General features: G+C 44.3%; 1 protein-coding gene across 1 annotated transcript; it reads left to right on the forward strand.

Moving 5' to 3' along the window:
• The first annotated feature begins 2,277 nt into the window (after positions 1-2,277).
• Positions 2,278-20,923, forward strand: WBP2 (WW domain binding protein 2). The gene is made up of 8 exons (XM_066586671.1): positions 2,278-2,436; positions 8,655-8,763; positions 10,608-10,743; positions 13,080-13,172; positions 14,350-14,478; positions 16,627-16,758; positions 18,380-18,453; positions 19,947-20,923. Exons 1-8 carry the CDS (start codon positions 2,378-2,380, stop codon positions 19,998-20,000), a joined length of 786 nt encoding a protein of 261 aa, XP_066442768.1. The 5' UTR covers positions 2,278-2,377; the 3' UTR covers positions 20,001-20,923.
• Positions 20,924-21,339: the final 416 nt, after the last annotated feature.

Below are 21,339 nucleotides of genomic sequence, written 5' to 3' on the forward strand. Positions count from 1 at the left end.
TTTTCAATATTTACAACGCAAAGAATGGTCATGGCAAAGTACACATTTGTGCTGTGAAAATTTGTGTAATTATTTGTTGCATCGGGAAGTGAGAGAATTAGATTCCGTACGTAAAATTTGGACGCTAAGTCTTTTGCGCTTAGAATTGAATAATCGAGTTGGGACCCATTAGCTTTTCCTATTTTTGACATAATCAATGCTTGTGCCAAATTTCAAGTTTCTATGACATTGGGAAGTGAGAGAATTAGATTCCGTACGTAAAATTTGGGCGCTAATTCTTTTGCGCTTAGAATTGAATAATCGAGTTGGAACCCATTAGCTTTTCCTATTTATGACATAATCAATGCTCGTGCCAAATTTAATGTTTCTACGACATTGGGAAGTTGGAGAATTAGTGGCGTGTCAGTCAGTGAGGGCTTTCGTCTTTATGTATATAGATGAATGGCACATGACTGCAACTGCTTCTTCCAAGACCAAGCACATAAGAGAGGAGTACTGCGTTTTTTCCTCCACCATTCCCTATCCGTAGATTTTTTTTTTTTTTAACTAGTCCAAGAAAATCCCTTTAACCTTTTTAAGGACCAGGGTGCTTCAGTCCAATACGGCCAGACACCTTTTAGAGATTTAACCCATTTGGTGGTTTTACTGCCCAATTTTTTTTTCCAGTTACCAATATTATTTTTGCAGCATTTCCATGAAGTATAGGGCTATTTTTTAATATATTTTTTCACAGAATTTTTTTTTCAGTTTTTTTTTATTTTTATTAGCAGTAAAAAAAAGCTAAAAAAGTGTTTTCTTTTTTTACTATATACCTGTTAGTCTTTAAAATTGGAATATTTATGCAAAAATAAAGTACAAGAATGGGTTCCTCATTATAGTCTCGGATTACAGGGTGCATATGGCAACGGTCTTTTTATAATATATATTTTATTTTTTTATTCTATTCTGTAAATTTTTTTTTCTTTACTTATTTTTGGAACTTTTTGTTTTACCAGACCTCATACAGTATACTGTAAGACCTTTGGAGTCATTCATATTTTCTCACATTTTTCCACTGTAGCGACTTACCCCGCCTGGTTGTGACAGTAGTCCCTAACAGAGCTGATCTGGGCCTGCTAGGACCCTGCAACTCCGCTGTGCAGGGGGCACCTGGCAGTCACATGATTCCGGGGTCGAATAGCCGAAGTAACATTTCTGCTTTCTCTCTTCAGTATATAGCACTCATTGAGCACTATGTAGCCTCTAAAGGAGACTGCAGACTAACCTGCTTCTGCTAGATTGCAGAAGTTTTACTGAGGACAGGTCATCATTAGTATTCTCCATGGAGAACCCCTTTAAATACATGATGGGGTGGGGCTGCTGCCCAGCCGAAGATGCTGGCAGTTGACGATTACTTTTCACCAGCCATTAACCCTTTCCAATCCACTGTCTGACCTCTGAAGACATTATGATTTAAGGATGTATAGCTCCAATGTCGGGGTTCTCTTTTGTATATTGCCAGCCTCTCTGCTGTCAGAGCCTATCCAACGTGTCACCTCATGCAGTACTGGCTTTAGCCAGCAGATAGCGACGTTATATAACAGCAGAAAAAGAGTAAGCCCCCTAGCAAAACCAAGATACAAATTGGATTGGAAAGGGTTAATAGGGCAGGTAAAAAATAAATATTGGCACCGGCCTTTGGACTTATTTACCAGCTGGGTGGCAACCCTAGCCAGACACTAACAGTGCCAGGCGAACCCATTCGCTATAACGGGTTTCGTCAGGCTTCTAACATGTAGTCCGCCATTTTTCTGGATGAAGCTGCACTATTTTGTCTTGGATTTTACGCCATATTTGCGCCCAGAACAGATGTGAACACAGCCTGAGGCCGGGCTCACGCAGGCTGCCCATCGCCATGTGATGGGCAGCCCATGTGACCCATCTTGGTATGTGCCATCGCCATCTATGCTCTTGTAACAGGCGCCAAGATGGAACATGCTGCGATCTTTCTTACGCATGTAATATATGCAATCCGTTACCTAGGCAATACGGGCACAGCGCAAAAACTGTGCGCATAATAGGCAATTACCAAAAGCTCATGTTAGGCAGTCCTTAGAAGGAGCAATTAATGGCAACATGCAAATGGAGGTGTGGTAATTCACAGTGACCCTGGACTATGTGCCCCATGCCCTGACACGTGGGCGCCTCTACTTCCTGTTATTGATTCTCTGCCGCAGCCACGAGCCGGTCACATGACCAGCTGCGTCTTCAGTCCTGCTGTCTGCACCGCTCTATAGAGCAGAAGGGCGGGGCGGTGGTTGCTACGTAACCACATCGCCGTGAGCGCGGATTGGCTGCAGCCGGGGTGCGGGACTGTCAGGTACTGCAAGACAGCAACATGGCGCTCAACAGAAACCATACGGATGGCGGAGGGGTCATGGTCAACAACAGCGAGAGGTGGGTGAGCGCTTCTAGTGCGGACACGTCCGCCTTCTATGACCTTCCACAGTATGAGCACTGCGGCGGAGGTGCGGAGCATCCTGTGTAGCAGAGTGTCGGAGAGGGCGGGGCTTGGCATGATTGACGGAGCTGCAAGCCAATCAGGGCGCGTGTAGCGTATGTCATTACTATGCAGTGCAGAGATGCATGTAGGTGTCATGTCCTATGTGGGCAGCAGGGTTATGTGTGGGGCTCCTCCACACCAGCCTATTAGTGGGCAGCTCAGCGCTGCGTTTGTACAGCACACACCAGGCTTGTCTGCTCATGTATTGGCGTGTTTTCATGTACTTTTTCCGCCTTCACTTCTGTGCGCAAACAAGACGCACCGATTGAAATGGCTAATTAGTGCGCAGCCCCCATTGACTTCTCTGGGGGCCTTCAGCGCAGAAAAGTACAGCATGCTGCGCATATTTTTTTTGTATGTGCATCTGAAATATGTGCGCAAAATACGGAAATGTGAATGAACCTGTTGAAAGCAGTAATTATTGCGCATTAATACGTATGAAGGAGCCCCTGAGGCCCTTTTACACGGAATGATTGGCGTTCCAAAAATAGTTTAAATGCGCTAAAATGAATGATAAACGTTCAGTGTAACACGGACTACCATAATTCGCTCATTCATCACTCGTTTCATGCAGGCATAAAGATCATGGCTCATTCACTATCCGTTCTGCCGCTCTCATCCGCTGCTGCGGCTACTGAGCGACCTCAATGAAAAAAATGTGTCTAAACTGACCGTCGAAGAGAGCGAGCAAACGGTGACGTCGGATCCTCGGGCGAGGAAACCCACCTACAGTCCTGAGTACACGTTACATGTGATATAAACCTTCCAGGCATCTGTCTCCCCGGTTGTGCTGTGGTGTGCTGTGGCGGGGCAGTGCTGCGGTGTGCTGTGGCGGGGCAGTGCTGCGGTGTGCTGTGGCGGGGCAGTGCTGCGGTGTGCTGTGGCGGGGCAGTGCTGCGGTGTGCTGTGGCGGGGCAGTGCTGCGGTGTGCTGTGGCGGGGCAGTGCTGCGGTGTGTTGTGGCGGGGCAGTGCTGCGGTGTGGCGGGGCAGTGCTGCGGTGTGTTGTGGCGGGGCAGTGCTGCGGTGTGCTGTGGCGGGGCAGTGCTGCGGTGTGCTGTGGCGGGGCAGTGCTGCGGTGTGCTGTGGCGGGGCAGTGCTGCGGTGTGTTGTGGCGGGGCAGTGCTGCGGTGTGTTGTGGCGGGGCAGTGCTGCGGTGTGTTGTGGCGGGGCAGTGCTGCGGTGTGTTGTGGCGGGGCAGTGCTGCGGTGTGTTGTGGCGGGGCAGTGCTGCGGTGTGTTGTGGCGGGGCAGTGCTGCGGTGTGTTGTGGCGGGGCAGTGCTGCGGTGTGCTGTGGCGGGGCAGTGCTGCGGTGTGCTGTGGCGGGGCAGTGCTGCGGTGTGCTGTGGCGGGGCAGTGCTGCGGTGTGCTGTGGCGGGGCAGTGCTGCGGTGTGCTGTGGCGGGGCAGTGCTGCGGTGTGCTGTGGCGGGGCAGTACTACATTTCTTTGGTCCTTTTTCTTTTTTCTATAACTTGTGGCCCTCGCTGAACTATAAGGCCAGGTACAAAGAAAAAATTTGAAGCAAGCGATAAACACGGATTGAGGATTTATGGATTAGTCTGCAGCAAGCAATATGCTGATGGCATCGCCGCGGGCACTTGAGGGGACCCGTCTGTTCTCCAGACTTGTCTGCTTTAGTAAATACTTGTACTCTCTGTGAAACCTCCTGTATTATGGAGCGTCTTTTCTTATAACTCTACATTGTGCCGTTCCTCTGTTATTCCTCCTGGGAATGTATGAGTACAATGACAACTTGGGCTTACTGCTCCCCTTGTCAGTATGGTGTGTCCCTGTACAGACTGTAAGGACACCCCCTTGTGACAAGAGGAATGGTAGCACCCACTTCTCAATGTAGTATATTTCCAAGAGGAATAACAGAGGAATGGCTGTACAAAGTTCTAAGAAAAGATTCTCCAGAATTGCTATTTTTATGGTGAGTACATGTATTTGCTAAAAATGATAGGTACTGTTAACCCCTTCTCATCCCATTTATGGCTATATACAGCCTTACTGGATATGCTATATATGAAGTGGGCTATGGGCCAAACTAACTCCATGCACAGCGGGTGGGTGGGTGTGTGTATTGTGTTTGACTGCTGACACCTAGCCAGAATCGGAGATAATCGCGTGTGTTAACCCTTTAAATGCCACTGTTACTTCTGAGAGCGGCCTTTGTGTGTCCAGAACAGCCCCACCACCGTAAGATCACAGGGCCGTCATGATAGTTTGCCTATAAAGATGTGCCTGTGGCATGTCTTCAATAGATGGCCTGTTGAAATACAGTGTAACGCAGTAGCATAGTATTGCATTATACTGTATAAGTGATTGCAAGTTCAAGTCCCCTATAGGAATTAATATAAAAAATGTAATTACTATAAAAATAAAAAATACAGGTTAAAAATATAACACCTTTTGTTAGTAGTTGCATCTAAAAACAAATAAAACTGTAAAAGTTGGTATTGCTGCATCCATAAAGGTCCAGTTTATTAAAATATCACATTACGGTACTAATACCGCATAATTAACTCATAATGGCAGATTTACGCTTTTTTGGTCACGTCGTCTCCGAGGAACAATTGACGAAAAGATCCAAAAAGGCTTATGTCCCCCAAAATGGTACCAATACAAAAGACAGGTCGCTAATCAAAAATCAAGCCCTCACATAGTCCCATCGATGGAAAATTAATGTTATGGGGGTCAAAATATGGAAGCAGCAATTTTTTTTTCTAAAGGGAGACTGTCAGCTCGAACTTGCTGTCCAAACTGCAGGCGTCATGTTATGGATCAGGAGGAGCCGAGCAGGTTGTGTGTGTGTATATATGGGGAAAGATCCAGTAGAACTTGTGTTTTATTCATTTCTATCTCTGCACATCCTGAGCTGAACAGTCCAATGGGCGGAGCTATGAGTGACTGACAGCTGTCTGTGTATGACTGAGGGTCACAATTTCACAGAAGCGATGCAAGGCGACTTTCAATGAAATACGATGTGAAACCCATGTTGGCCCGATCTTCACACAGGCGCACAGTGGGCCAGCGTACCTTAAAAGTTGGACAAAAGAGAAATTTACAAATTTAATGGTCAAAATCTGTAGTTTTGCTAATTCGGGGATGCCGAATAAGAATCCGATTAGTGTGTAACGATAATCGGTGATATGGCGCTATGCTGGGCAGCTGGCCGGCCACAATTCCTATATAAACGCCGTCAAAAGAATAAATTTGTTATTCTATATAATCTGTTAGTGAAAAAACAAATCTTGTCAAAATGACCTTAATAAGCCTTTTATTTCCAGTACTAATTAATCTCTGTATTGCTCACAGCTGTAATAATGTGATATATACCGTTATGAATGTCGCCTCATCATCATCTGAGCTCTGTCTATTTCGGATTCACTGGCAGGTCTGACTGACTGGAGTAGAAGCCGAGGGGAGATTGTCAGCCCATTTTTTGGGCTGAAAATCTCGACTTCTACTCAAGTGTATACGGTATTTAAAATTTTTTATGGTTTTTAACCCCTTAATGACATGGCCTATTTTGGCGTTGAGGACCAAACCATTTTTGATATTTTTTCATCTCCATTTTTAAAAGGCATAACTTTTTTATTTTTCCGTTGTCGCGGCCGTATAAGGGCTTGTTTTTTGCGTGGCGAACTGTAGTTTTTATTGGTGCCATTTTTGGTTACATAGACTATATTGTAAAACTTTTATTTTTTTTTTTATGATCGTAGGAAGAGAAAACGCATCAATTCTGCCATAGATGTCCTTTTTTTTTTTTTTAAGGCGTTAATTATGCAGCATAAATGACGCAATCCATTTTTTTCTGCGGGTCGGTACGGTTACAGCGATACCAAAATTCTTATTTTTTTTTTTTTAGGTTTTTCCACCTTTCCACAATAAAACCCCTTTTTTTTGTAAATTATTTTTTTCTAAAATCGCTGCATTCAAAGTCCTGTAACTTTTTTTTATTTTTCAATGGACGGAGCTCTCTGAGGGCTTATTTTTTGCGAGATGAGCTGTAGGTTTTATTGGTACTGTTTTGGGGTACATACGGTTTTTTAAAATCACTTTTATTGCATTTTTTTGGGAGATAAAATGCTAAAAATTATCATTTTGCATCAGTTTTTTAGCTATTTATTTTACCGCTTTTTGCCGTGCAGGATAAAAAGCGTGTTTGATTTATTGTACGTGTCGTTACCGACACAGCGATACCAAAAATGTGGGATTTTTATTTTTTTCATGCTAAAATGAGAAAAAGCATAAAAAAGGTTGTTTTTTTTTTAAACATTTTTTTTTAACATTTTTATTTTTTGTACATTATTTAGATTTTTTTTTTTTTACACCATTTGTGTCCCTTCCAGGACTTCTCTCCTGCCATGCCTTATCGCTTATTACAGCAGATCATAGGCAATGGCAATACAGGACGCCAGTATCTGGCATCCTGTTGCCAAAGCAACCAGCCGGGCTTTCTGCGATAACATCGTGAGAGCCGGCTGAAATCACAGAGGGAGCGCGCTCCCTCTGTGAACCGTTTCCCTGCCGCGATCTACTTAGATCGTGGCAGGGAAGGGGTCAACAGCGGGGGGGGGGGGGGGGGGGGGGGGCGCATCTCCGATGCCCCCCGCTGTCGCAGCAGGAGGCCGGCTACTAGTGACAGCCGGCTCCCCCCTGCGGAATAGCGCGAGATCTGCTATGATCTCGCCCTACCCCTATGACATAAGGGTACGTCATTTTGCGGAAAGTACCCCGTTCCCATGACATACCCTTGCGTCATGGGGAGGGAAGGGGTTAATGGATTTGGAGCGTTAATGCCTTATTAACTAAATAATCTTACAGATCTCGTTATGTTATAATCTTGCGGAAATATATTACGAAAGATTATCCAATGCCTAATGTTCAGTCCTGCGCGGCGCAGACAAATACGCATTTGGTACATTATTTGGTACATCTGAACACTCGTCATTATCGGAGAAAGTATATTATGAGTCGGTATTATGCAAGCATCAGCAAAAATAAATTACAGAATCATTTTCTATACATATGAATGGTGATTATAATAAAAAATATAACGCCGGACCCGTCCAGACTAATCCTGTAGGTCCAGTGGAAGAACAAGTATCCATATTTAAAGAGCTCCTATTTTTAGGTCCACTTACCTCCTATTTTTAAAAACGGATCATTTTAATAGCAAACTAACAGAATGCTGAAATCCATCCCTTAATTAACTATTTCCAGTAATCCCTTCTTATATAAAACATAAATAACCGTATTACACAGAGATCGGGCAAAACGAAGAATAAAAACAGCAAATTCACAATCCGAAATCTAAGAACAAGATGCGACTTGAAACGATTTCATCAGACGAGTGGCAATCGGGAAAGAACCTGACTCTACCCATCGGAACGGACTGTTCCCTCATCTTCATTAACACACAGTCATGAGCGCCATTTATCAAACTTGATTTCTTGGACTTTTGACCACTGTTCTAGGAATTCTGGCCCACGGTGGGGCGGTGTGAATGTAGCCTGAGGATGAAATCACACCTTCTGGAATTGCTGTGGATTTCACTCCAAAATATCGCTGTAATGTCTGGCACAGTGTGAGTGAATGAGGTTTTCGCAAACACCATAAATGTACAGCAGAAGAGAATCCCCTCTCTCTACTTGTTGCAGAAATGGCGCAGATTTTCACTCCGGAATTCAGTCATTGCAATGCAGTGAGTGAGTTCCACGGACAAAATCCGTACCAAAATCCCCATGCTTGTCTTGTGGATTTTCTGCACAATTTGTGGACCTACGCCAAGGCCCAATGTCCACGGCTGGGTCTGATTTCCGGACGATCCGCAAATCAAGACACCCAGAGGGAAACATGGGCATCCGCAAATGAAATAAAGCCTGCAAATTTGATTGGCGGACCTTTTGGTGCGGATCCCGCAGGGGTGGCTTCCATTGAACAAACCCTTAGACAAGGTATACAAAGAACTCTGAAGGGTGCTGGAGGGTCAGGCAGTAGTATTTCAGCGACTGAATAGATGAATTCGGTCTTCCTACTAACTTTTTTTCTCTTTTTGCAGTAAGAATCTATTTCAAGTGTGTGAACTGTTCACTCTTGTTTTTCAGCCTTCTGATGTCCTATGAACATGTGGAGCTGGCATTCAGTGACATGGAGAACACCCCTGACATTTTCCGAGGGACCAAGAAAGGCCGAGTAATGCTAACACCCTACAGGGTAAGAGATGCAATTAACGCTTATTCTCAGCCGGTGATAGGGGACAGTGTTTTGCCATGCAGTATCACAGGCGCACAGAGTTCCCCACCTCTTCCCTGCGTTGTATCTAAGGGTACTATTACACAGGCCAACAGTTGCCTAAATAATCACCCAAATGAGCGATCACGGGCGACTGTCGGCCCGTGTAAACATGAGACCCGACAGGATGAGTAGGCGAGAATCACTCACTTGTTGGAGTCACTTGGTCTTTAGCTCACCTAAAAACCAAGTGACTGTCAGCCTGTAAACAGTCAGTCGTTTATCTATGAATGGCTGCCCATTTTCTCTGAATGGAGGCAGACGGCCAGAAGAGATCTCCTGCGTACTCCATCGCTATCATCACTCCTGTGGAAAAGCACAAGAACAGTAATCGCTGAGACCTTTGGAGGATTCTCTGGTTTGGCCGACATAGACTAATTAACTAATTAGGTAATTTAATACCTGCGGATGTCATTTTTACCCAGCGTGTGGATCGCACACGCAGGAAAACACCCACAGCATGCTCCATTTTGTACGTTTTTTTTTCTCACACGGATGGCTTCCACGGATTCTATTGAAGTCATTGGGAGCCATCCGCGACAGACGCAGCTGGCATTGTGTCCGTGCTGCGGGAAAGCAGGAGTTTAAAAAAAGAAAAAAACGCTGCCGGCGTCCCGAGCGCGTCCGCTGGGCAGAAGAAAGAAGATTCAGCCGCGACGGGGGGGAGAGCTCCCCCAGCGTCCAGACAGGTGCGTATAATGTATTTTCTGGCCTCATATCTGCGGGCCGGGTGGAATCCACTGCAGGATTCTGTACGGAGAAACCGTGCGGGCCCGTGGGCATGAGGCCTCACTCTCTTGGATAAAGAGCCAGAATCTCAGTCGAGCAGTAGCATTAGGATCCAGAAATAACTGAAGACAGACGTGAATGCTTGAGATTGGGGAGCTCAAGGCACTTGACCTTTTTACATCAGTCTTCTGTCCTCCAACTTTAGAGGACTAATGCCTATGGGCCCTTATGTGGCGCAAAGTGTTAAGGCAGGAGAATGCAGTCCTAAGCTCTCGCTCACAACCTGAAGGTTGCGGGTTCAACGGCTCAAGGTTGACTCAGCCTTCAATCCTTCTTAGGTCGGTAAAATAAGTAACCAGCTTGCTGGGTGGGTAATAGATTACCTGAAAGCGCTGTGGAAAAAGTTGGCGCTAGACAAATAACAAGTCCCTTCCCTTCCCCTATCACAGAAGCCTACAAAATTAGCAAAAAGCCAGTTCCACAAGAGCAATGGAGACTTCATGGGTGGAAAAATCTTACGCCTCAATTGACTAGATATGTTGAGCGACATCATGGTCCACTCCTCATACCTTTTGCAAGCACTGCAGCCTTAATTTAGCTGCTTTAGAAGGAAAATCCTTCAAGCTGTCACCCCCCCTCCCACCCCCCCACACACCCCGCAATGAATTTTGTATGTCTCTGTGTGCTTATGAAGACGCTGTGTAAGGTGGGAATTATCCTTACCGTTAATTCGGTTTTCACGAGTCTTCATGGTGGCGTCCTTCTAGAGACCTCCCACTTTTTTATATAGTAAGTTTTTTTCTTATTATTATCATGTCCTCAGTGTAATTTGAAGGTCACTGGGGCTGCTGAGCGGAGGGGTCCTTGTAACCTCTTGGTGCTTCCTGTTCCTGAAGGTCAAAGGACAATCTCTCTGAGTGTGCCATCATGAAGTCTCCTGAAAACCAAATTTAATGATGAGGATAATTCCCTCTTTCTATTATGTCCTATTATAAGTCGTACAGCCGGTTAATATAAAGTTACTATTAAACCCGCAGGTGATATTTTCATCCAAAGGAAGGGACCCGATGCAGTCATTCATGATGCCGTTCTATCTGATGAAAGATTGTGAAATCAAGCAGCCTGTTTTTGGAGCCAACTTTATCAAGGGCACAGTGAGAGCAGAGCCTGGAGGTAAGTTGCACATTGTAACCCACTCCGTTGCTCCAGTCCGGTAGGTTTGAGTATGTTCACGCCGTGCGATCAAAATGTTTTTGTTTTTTTTCAAAATTGCTGCAAATATGTGATTTGACCATGCAGGGTGAATGCACCCTTATCTTACTACACAGTCGCTGCCTTTACACACAAATCTCATTTTAGATGTTATATTAGAGCAGGTAAGCTGGGTCCCCCTTTTTGGACCCCATTTATTAACTTGGTTTTTGGATATAGCAGATCTATTGGGCTGCCGCTCTCCATTCCATAAATGGATGCCTGTCATTTTCAGCGTTGCGGTGTAATATCAGTGCTGCAGGAAAAACAAAGAATCGTAGAGCAAATTTCCCTGGTGATGGCTGACAATATCAGCAGCTGAACTTCCTGTAATCAGCTTGTTCTCATATATACCGAAAGACAACCCTTGTTAATCAAAGTGCTAACGACGACTTGTCTGTGTGTGAGTGCTTCTCGTGCTCTGCCCCTGATCACATGGTGGTGACGTCATTGCAGGCATATTAACTTATTCCACAAGACTCCTGCTCGATTTGCAGTCACTGTGAATCAGCCAACCCAAACAACCAATCAGGTTGCTGGAATTGTGATTCAGCCAACCCAAACAACCAATCAGGTTGTGAATCGAGCAGAAGTCTTGTGGAATAAGTTAATATGCTGACAAGCAGCCGTGTGCTCACAGGACCTTTGATGATGTCACCGTCGTGTGATCAGTCAGATGGTCTCTGAGCTCTGCCCCCCATGGTCACATGCCAATGACATCACAGGTCCTAAACAGCGGAGCCTGATCACATGACTGTGACATCATCACAGGTCCTTTTATCCTTGTACACTGAATGAGGGATTGTGGGTGGGCATATTAGCCTTTTACACCCCACCTCTACTCGAACCACACCAAACAACCAATCACCGTGAATCAGCCAAACCAAATAACCAATCACCGTGAATCAGCCAACCCAAAATAACCAATCACCGTGAATGACTAAATCCAAGCAACCAATCAGGTCCGAATGGTGCGGAGGTAGGGTGTAAAAGGCTAATATGCTATGGGTGGACTACATCTCCCACAAACCCCCATGGCCTCAGTTGCTATGGATAAAACAGTACTCAGTCTGGCAGTCTGTAGCTGGTTGTGAGACAGCTGGACACCTGTGTGGAGACTCCAATAAATGACACCTCACATACCAACTCGAATCCCTTCAGAAACTTAACAGATTTCAATGTTGCAGTATGAATATTAATGTTTTCTTCTTCATAGGTGTTCGCAATGTTCTGGAAAATTGTAAATATTGCCAACAGCTTACTATTTGCATGGAAATCTTTGTACCAACCCCAATCTCTTTCACTATATATTAGATTAGCAAGTGGCACATTGCGCCACCAAAAATGCTGATACTATAAATAATACTAGTATTGTCCCTATAGTCTCCTGATCACTTATGGTGCATATAAGGGTCACCAGCTCTGGATAGATGATACCTTTTATCACTGTCCTGGCTTCCTAGAAAGCTGCTGATCTTGCAGGAAGGAGATTCGTCCAACTATACATTTCTCACTGCGGCAATGAAAGGGAAAATTCTACATTACATGGATGATTCATGTCTGCCAGTTTGAAAGTCGCTGCTTGTTAGTTTTTTTTTTGTTTTCTTTTTAACTCTGGGCATTTGCGTGGTGTCCTAAGTGTGGGACCTCTTTCTACGACCTCGATGGGGCTTTCCTTATGGTACAACCCCTGCAAGGCAAACAAGTGTGTAGAGCTAGTGCATAGTTATAGTAAAGGCATTTCTCATAGCAAGGAATTGCTTTTCTACTTTCTGTTTCCGACTTGTTTTAGAACACGTAGGCGTGAGTTACTAAGCTTGCATCATTGTGGACGATTTTGCAATTGTCAATTATCTTGGCCCAACACCAAACTGTCACTGACATCCCATTATGTAGGATTTCTAGATAAAGCACTTCTAGCTGGGTATAGATGACTCAGCCTACCGTAGTATAATGGCACCATCATGCCTCCAAGCTGCCTATTCACAGCCCGACTCCTCTGATAATGCAAGGAGGCAATTTTTTTGCTGTGTCTAAGCTCAGATAGAGTCTGACTTTCACAATGGATTATCTTTGGCCTTACCATTCAGTAGTAGTTGAATAACAACCTATTTGAAGTATGATTAGGTGGTAATACATATTTGCTTGCAGGTGTTACATTGCCGTCATGTTCAGCCTAAATGTACATTAAACTTGTGGCATCTTGCCGGTACTTAGCTCAGGTGTCATCATGAGTTCTTCCTGTGTTTCATCTATAGGTGGCTGGGAAGGCTCTGCCACATTCAAACTCATTTTTCCTGCTGGGGGAGCTATTGAGTTCGGACAACAAATGCTACAAATGGCCTCACAAGGTAAGTGAGACTTGTGGAAACAATTCGGCAGGACATGCACCCAGAAAATGTGTGCAATGGAAATAAATTGCATTATAAGTAATAAGATATTCCCGCTGTTCGGATGCTCACCGGTCATATCTGCATCAGGCTCCATCAAGATTATAGTTTTATATATAGCATTCTTTTCAAATATCATTTATTCCAGTAACAATATTGGAAATTAAAGGGGTTGTCCCGCGGCAGCAAGTGGGTCTATACACTTCTGTATGGCCATATTATTGCACTTTGTAATGTACATTGTGCATTAATTATGAGCCATACAGAAGTTATCAGAAATTTTTCACTTACCTGTTCCGTTGCTAGCGTTCTCGTTTCCATGGAGCCGTCTAATCGCCAGATTAGACGCGCTTGCGCAGTCCGGGTCTTCTTCTTTTCTGAATGGGGCCGCTCGTGCCGGAGAGCGACTCCTTGTAGCTCCGCCCCGTCACGTGCCGATTCCAGCCAATCAGGAGGCTGGAATCGGCAATGGACCGCACAGAAGCCCTGCGGTCCACCGAGGGAGAAGATCCCGGCGGCCATCTTCAGCAGGTAAGTAAGAAGTCACCGGAGCGCGGGGATTCAGGTAAGCGCTGTCCGGTGTTCTTGTTTAACCCCTGCATCGGGGTTGTCTCGCGCCGAACGGGGGGGCTGTTGAAAAAAAAAAACCCGTTTCGGCGCGGGACAACCCCTTTAACCCTTTCCAATCCACTGTCTGACGTCTGAAGACATTATGATTTAAGGCTGTACAGCTCCGATGTTGGAAGACGTCCGTCTGGGTTCTCTTACTGTATATTGCCAGCCTCTCTGCTGTTGGAGCCTATCCAACGTGTCACCTCATGCAGTACTGCCTTTAGCCAGCATATAGCGCCGTTGTGTAACGGCAGAAAAAAAGTAAGCCCCCTAGGAAAACCGGGATACAAATTGGATTGGAAAGGGTTAATAGGAGCAATAGTACCTAGATTTCAATTTATAAATCCAAGAGCCAGCATTTCAAGACAGAATGCCATATATATGAGATTTTTGATGGATCCATCAACTCTTCATGTTTGCAGCTAGGAGGACACAGGGATTGGACCGATTGGATTTGAGCCTGTTAAGCACATCCCAGTAATAATATATCATTGAATATACCACCCTAACGTATTTATCTTCTTAGCTTCAAGAGGCGGACCACCAGCTGATGGATTTCCATATATGCCCAATGGAGGGTATGCCTATCCACCACCTGCAGCTAATGGGATGTATCCTCCTCCCGCTGGCTATCCCTTTCCTCCTCCGCCGACAGGTAAGATTTATTCCTTGTAAATGTATACATTATATTTAGCACTTTAGATGAACGTAAAGGGGTTGTCGCACAACAGTCTATACTATGAAATCCATCCCAAGTCGCATCCCGAAGGACTAAAGTGTGCAACAGCAGAGGGTGGACATTCACTTTAATGGGATCGCTGGAGGTGGCTGACTCAGCTATGTCCAGCGGTCTTATTGTCCCATTCAGCCCGTTCAAGTTATAGTAGTTGTATCATTAACACTCTCTATATACCTTACTAGGATATATGGAAGTCATACAGAGAGGTCCATCGCTTGGCACCCTCTTCTATGAACCATGGCTAGTATTACACAGTAACGTTTCACCTGAATGACCATTATTCATTTCCATTGCAATAGCATTTATCTATGATAAGACAACCTATTAAACTGAGCTGCAGTAAAAATACCTCATCTGGAATACGGTGTCCAGTTCTAGGCACACAATTTAAAAAAAAAAAAAAAAGGCCGACAAAGTGGAGCAAATTCAGAGAAGAGTTACCAGGATGGTGAGCGGTCTGCAAATCATGTCCTATGAAGAACGGTTAAAGGATCTGGGAACGTTTAGCTTGCAAAAAAGAAGGCTGAGAGGAGACTTAATAGCTGTCTACAAATATCTGAAGGGCTATCACAGTGCAGAGGGATCAGCCTTATTCTCATCTGTACAAGGAAAGACTAGAAGCAATGGGATGGAACTGAAAGGGAGGAGACAGATTAGATATTAGGAAAAACTTTCTGACAGTGAGGTGATCAATGAGTGGAACAGGTTACCACAAGAGGTGGTGAGTAGAGATAAGCGAGCACCCAAATGCTCGGGTCCGCGTTATTTGAGTCGTAAAATTTGAGAGCTCTACTCGAGTAACGAACCCCATTGACTACAATGGGAGGCTCGAGCATTTTTGTGATGTGGGACGCCGGGTCCCGAGCTTTTTTTTCTTTTTCTACTTGGTCTCCCCTCTCGCCCTCCCTCTCTACCCCTCTCTCCAATTCTTTTCTGCTGCTATCTCCTTACAGCCATAACACTTCATTATTTTTTTTCCGTCAGTGTAGTTGTGTGAGGGCTCCTTTTTAGCAGGATGTCCTGTAGTTTCTATCAGGACCTATTTTAGAATATAAACTGCTTTTTAAAGAAAAGGGTTTTTTTGGAGACTAGGCGACCAAAAAAAGTGCTCTTCTGATGTTTTGTGTTTTTTTTTTTTTCCATGACGTTCATCATGCTGGATAAATAATGCATTACTTTGATAAGTCGACTTATGGATGCAACGATACAAAATGTATTTTTCGTTTTATTTTGATTTTTTTAATTTATAATTCTTGGAATCCCGCGATCCCCATCTATACAATCCTCGCACACCCAAAATGTAACTATATGTCCCGGACCTCTAAGGGGTTAAGGATGATCCAGAAATTAAAAGTCCTAGACAATGCTTTCAGACTGATGTAAGGGTAATTTGGAACATTCCATGGTTACTTCTGTCAATCAAATGACATTCAGTACAACATTGTAGTAACACACAGGAACAAGGAAGCGAGATTGTTTATAGTTTCTACACTTTTAGGTTTCTAGAAGTATACCATATATCATAAGAGAAATACATACGTTGCAATAAATGCTGTGTATTTAACCCTTTCCAATCCAATTTGTATCCTGGTTTTCCTAGGGGGCTTATTCTTTTTCTGCTGTTATACAACGGCGCTATATGCTGGCTAAAGCCAGTACTGCCTGAGGTGACACGTCGGATAGGCTCCGACAGCAGAGAGGCTGGCAATATACAGTAAGAGAACCCCGACGGACGTCTTCCAACAGCAGAGCTGTACAGCCTTAAATCATGTCTTCAGAGGTCAGACAGTGGATTGGAAAGGGTTAATATCTTTTTTATATGTAGTTCGCTGTCACATAAGACTTGGTTAAGAAGCAGAGCAGCTGATCTCATTACATACTGTTCGCTTCTAATCCTTCCACCCCACCCAGTTAAAGTCCCTGTTTACATCACTTTTAAGTAGAGCGATTCTAATTGGATTGACTATCAATGGGGGGGAAAGGAGAAATGTTTCCTTCACTGTAATACATACAACATACTAATGCCATGTGTTCTGATCTTATGTATGCCATATTATTTTACAGACTTTTATCCAGGACCTTCTATGCAGGACGGTTCTATGGCGTACATGCACCCTCCTCCCCCTTACCCGGGACCCATGGGACCCCAAGGAAACCCTGCAGCTTCTGCTCCTGATTTGCCTTGTACTTCAGCAGGTACCTTTTTTTCATTTTGGCCACTGGGATAAATGACCGAAGGAAAACCATTGCATTGAAAAAAGCATTGGTTTTTCATAAAAGCAGTTCTGGGAACGCTTTCCTAAATTGTAAAGCTGCAAAAAAAACCGCACATATATTTACAGCTGTTTTACTGGTTGTGTGTGCTTTTTTTTTTTTTTAAGGGATATTCCTATCTCAGCATTTCCTGGTGGTCTGAGAAACCCACAGCCGATTTCCCCACCACTTCACCAGGCGTTTCAGATGTGGCAGCCTTATGCGGTTTCCATAACTTTCATCATAGTGAATAAGAGTTATGGAAGGAGCATAAGGCTGCCGCCCCAACTTTTTCCATTACACTCGGCAAGGACAGGAGAACAACAAACACTGCGTCTCAATAGGCTGCCACGTAATAAGAGCCGGAGACTTCTGCACTTCCTATAACCACATTTCACACTCAACCATAACGCCATTTCTTTGTAATTATTCCTCTTTTTCTGTAACCAAGATTTCTCTTATCGCCTATGTTTTTGCTTTTGTTAGTGCTCAGCCTGCAGCCCCAATGCACTGACTTTAGCATAGCTCTCCTTCACAATGAGCAGCTACTATTTTATTTCACCCAGTTTTTCCCTAAACCTTCTTACATACATGACAAACCTTGTTCACATAACTACTATTACTTGGTTTGCCTTTTCATCTTCCATCTACCCAACTTTTCCAAGTGGGTAACACAACAAGCCTACTAACACGACTGCTCAGTAGCTCAGGCGGTTGTGGCGATGATTTTGTGACTACTTCTTTAGTCTTAAGCCAGTCCACCTTTGCAATCAATTGTTTTTAATTTTTGTAAAAAAAAAATATATTGTACCTCTGCAAACTGTCTTGTTTTAAACAATATCCTATCGTTTTATGTATACAGCCCTGTGTGTATCTATGGCAGTGTTTCCCCAACTCCAGTCCTCAGGAACCCCCAACAGGTCATGTTTTCAGGGTTCCTCAGTGTTGCACAGGTGATGTAACTCTCGTCGGTGCCTCAGACATTGAAAAAGGGGTTTTTACTGTAGGAGATCCTGAAGACATGACCTGTTGGGGGCGCTGAGGACTGGAGTTAGGAAACACTGAACTATGGAATCCGACAACAAACAACCTGTGTAATCTGATGCTGCAATCCTGCTCTCTTCCATCTATCCCCCACTTACCGAAGGTATATTTAACAGGAAGCTGCAGGATTAGACTACACAAATTGTTTGTAGTCTGTTACCATGGAAACACATAGGTGTTCACAGGCGCTTTAGACAAAAATGGTAGAAAATATTTTTAAGTAACTACGGTCCTAGAAAATAAAGTGGTTACGAAAGGTGGACATCGCCTCTAGAGGGTAAGTTCAGTGACAAAACCATCTCTGTACCAAATACAGCACAACATTTCACATGATTGCAGATCTTTTCCTGAGTGATGCCCCTTGTGCTCCATATTATACTGTCCTGATTGCATCTGTCAGTCAGACGACATCACTTCCTGTCTAGGCGACCAATGCTCTAGTTTCCCAATAGACAAAGTATTGACATGTATAATGGATACTCTATTTCTGATTCCTACTTGTGTTTTGCTTATTGTATAGCTGAGGCCAAGGCTGCAGAAGCGGCTGCCAGCGCTTACAACAGTCAGCCCAACCCACATGTTTACATGCCACCGGTAAGTCTTCTTTAGTTGCTGCTGCAAATAAAAGGTGAGCATAGATCTTAAAGGCGGATGTCCAGAATTAGAAAAAAAACATCTGCTGTTTTTCCTAAGATCGTGTCATGTCTGTCAATAGACTGTGTAGTATTGCACTTCAACTCTGTTTGGTTGAATGTGGATGAGATGCAATACCAGACACAACCCATAGACGGACATGGCAGTATTTCTGGAAAGCAGAAGACCTTTTTTTTTTTTGTTTTTTTTCTAGTACTGGACAACCCTTTAAGACTTGCCTCCTAAGCAACTGATCCAATATACAGCGTTGTATATTTCTCACATTGCCCGTATACATGAAAGATATTTTGCTGCCATTAAAGGGACCTTCCATTTTTGGAATAAAATTCTGTCCCAGGACCAAAGGATGGAGAGGTATCTTACCTGTACTTCTCTTCCTGGCCTTTTGCTCTGCTGGTTTCGTTTTTCAGGCAGCCAAGATGGCTTCCACCATCTTTCGACTACCAGTGCGTTGGTAGTGTTAGGACTACCAGTGCACTGTAGCTGCTGTGTAATTGGCTAGTACTGCTCACATGATCAGCACCGGCCAATCACAGATCACTTCACATGATCTATTAAATTCCTAGAAAATGTCAGTGGCCATTATAGCCGCCTGCAAACTAAGCACCAAACCAGTAGAACGGAGGGGCCAGGAAGAGAAGATAAAGTATAGGTAAGATACCAGTTCCAGGACAGAATATTGTCCTGAAACTGAACGGTTGCTTTAATCTGTTTTACCATGGTTCACATGACTACACCTTTTAGAAGTGCTGTTTTGAGCCGTATGGATGCCACAAAGTTGGGTTCCCAAGTTACCCAAAGTGAAGAGCCTTTGCAAAGTGCAACTGTAGAGGACGCCATGTGGCGCTTTACAGTGAGCATCATAAAAATGAACTTGGTGATCCGGCTCACAAGAGATGCTAATTCACCCCTTCCCCATAAAGAATGTACTTAAACATCCCCTGGGTGTGGGGTTTGTATAAAGCGGGAGCAGAAGATGATCCCACTCCATACATGGCGGAGGCTAGCTGTCTTTGACTACACAAAAAGGGTGAGCTGGATTGATTTTCTTTGGCGTTACCTGCTGGTCTGCATTTAGAACAAAAATGTTTTTTAAAGAGATCTTCCGCAAAAACACAATAATTGGCCATATTTTAGTAAATCAGAAGTGAGAGTAGCCGCCAACATTTACTAATTGTTTGACTTGTTAAGAATTAGTTACTCTGTTTTGATGCGGCAGACAATGGGAAGTGCCGCCATATAATTATCACTGATAGTAAACTGTCATTATGGCTTTTAATCAATAAAGTCACAGAGCGTCTTAGAAAGCGATGATAGAAAATTCTAAGGTGACAACCAACGTGGCGGCACTTCTTGTCATGTTATCAGTATAGATGTGAAGATGATCGGTTTCACCACTAAGTCATGACCAGTGTGATCTTGTTTTCCCACAGGACCTCCCTCCTCCACCTCCTTATTTTCCTCCAGATGACAAGAAGAACCAGTAAGGAGCCTTTTCTGAGAAACAGCTGCCTTCCAACATCTTGAGGACCAGATCTTCCCCAGACCTCGGGAACTAACTTCTTACATAAGACAAGAGTAATACATCACATGGGGTGGGAGGCAGTGGACTCTTAAGCCTAAGGGCTCCTTCATACGGGCGTGAGCGCATTTCAGCTGTGTAGTAAAGCAACTGAATGTTAGTTATGCCCACTATGTTTTTGTGTGCGCATATACAGTCTGTATTTGCTCACACAGAAAAGAACACGCAAAATCGCATTGATTCCGTGCATCAATGTGCAGGTTTCCTGCATATTTACGCGCGCACATTCATTTCAATGGGCTTCTACGTGCCGTAATCGGCACCAAGATCAGACGTGCCACGTATCTATCCACGTGATCTCGCATAGTGTGAAAAAAAAATATGCTCATGTGACCGAACCCAAAATCAATGCGTTCTGTTCACTGGCTATTACGCACGCAAAAACTGCATACATAATACGTGGTCCAAATACGCTCCTGTGAACGAGCCCTTCATCTCAAACCGCATTGGTGTGTTCAGGCGCAGATTATTTGCTGCAGATTTTGTTGCACATTTTCATTCAGATTTCACCACTTCAGTCATAATTCCTTTGAAGGGTGAAATCTGCTGCAGATCCGGAACACAATCCACAGCAGATCCGTGCCGCGTGAACGCACCCTAACACATTCTTGCAGGATGTCACTGGCATCCAACACTGCTGCACTTCTGCGTTATTCCATAGCTGACAAGGCTGAATGCGCCCTCCAGTACATAGCATGCCTAGTGCTAATCCCTGATGCTGCTGTGCGTATGCAGAGAATTTAAAAGAAATTAATTTATTTTGAAAGATATAATTATAACCTAAATTATACAATGCAGAATATATGAAAATAAAGTGAAGGTTTATGAATCGTCTGATGTGGGTTTTGAGTCCAGAAGAGCCGCATTTACATTGTCTCCATATAGAATAGCGCATACAATAGCAGAAACACGGCATTCCATAATGTTGCCCACATGTCAATAATAACACCCTTTCCGCACCGCGCTATATAAAGTAGCACGCAGATTTCTCTCTAGCCGTTGAGGGAAGTAAGGGGGGATGACAAGTTCCAGCGTAGCGATGAGCGAGCATACTCGCTAAGGGGAATTGCTCGAGCGAGCATTGCCCTTAGCGAGTACCTGCCCGCTCGAGAGAAAAGGTTCGGCTGCCGGCGGCGGGCAGGGAGCAACGGAGGAGAGCGGGGAGGAACGGAGGGGAGATCTCTCTCTCCCTCTCCCTCCTGCTCATGGCCGCAACTCAACTGTCACACACGCCGGCACCCGAA

Source organism: Eleutherodactylus coqui, chromosome 13, assembly GCF_035609145.1.
Source record: "Eleutherodactylus coqui strain aEleCoq1 chromosome 13, aEleCoq1.hap1, whole genome shotgun sequence".
NCBI lineage: Eukaryota > Metazoa > Chordata > Amphibia > Anura > Eleutherodactylidae > Eleutherodactylus > Eleutherodactylus coqui.

What these genes read in the sequence shown, in the direction of transcription:
- WBP2 (XM_066586671.1), top strand. Translation starts at nt 2,378, where the DNA reads ATGGCGCTCAACAGAAACCATACGGATGGCGGAGGGGTCATGGTCAAC. An exon ending in CTTTCCTCCTCCGCCGACAG is followed by an intron (nt 14,479 to 16,626) that starts GTAAGATTTATT and finishes ATTATTTTACAG; the next exon opens with ACTTTTATCCAGGACCTTCT. An exon ending in TTTGCCTTGTACTTCAGCAG is followed by an intron (nt 16,759 to 18,379) that starts GTACCTTTTTTT and finishes CTTATTGTATAG; the next exon opens with CTGAGGCCAAGGCTGCAGAA.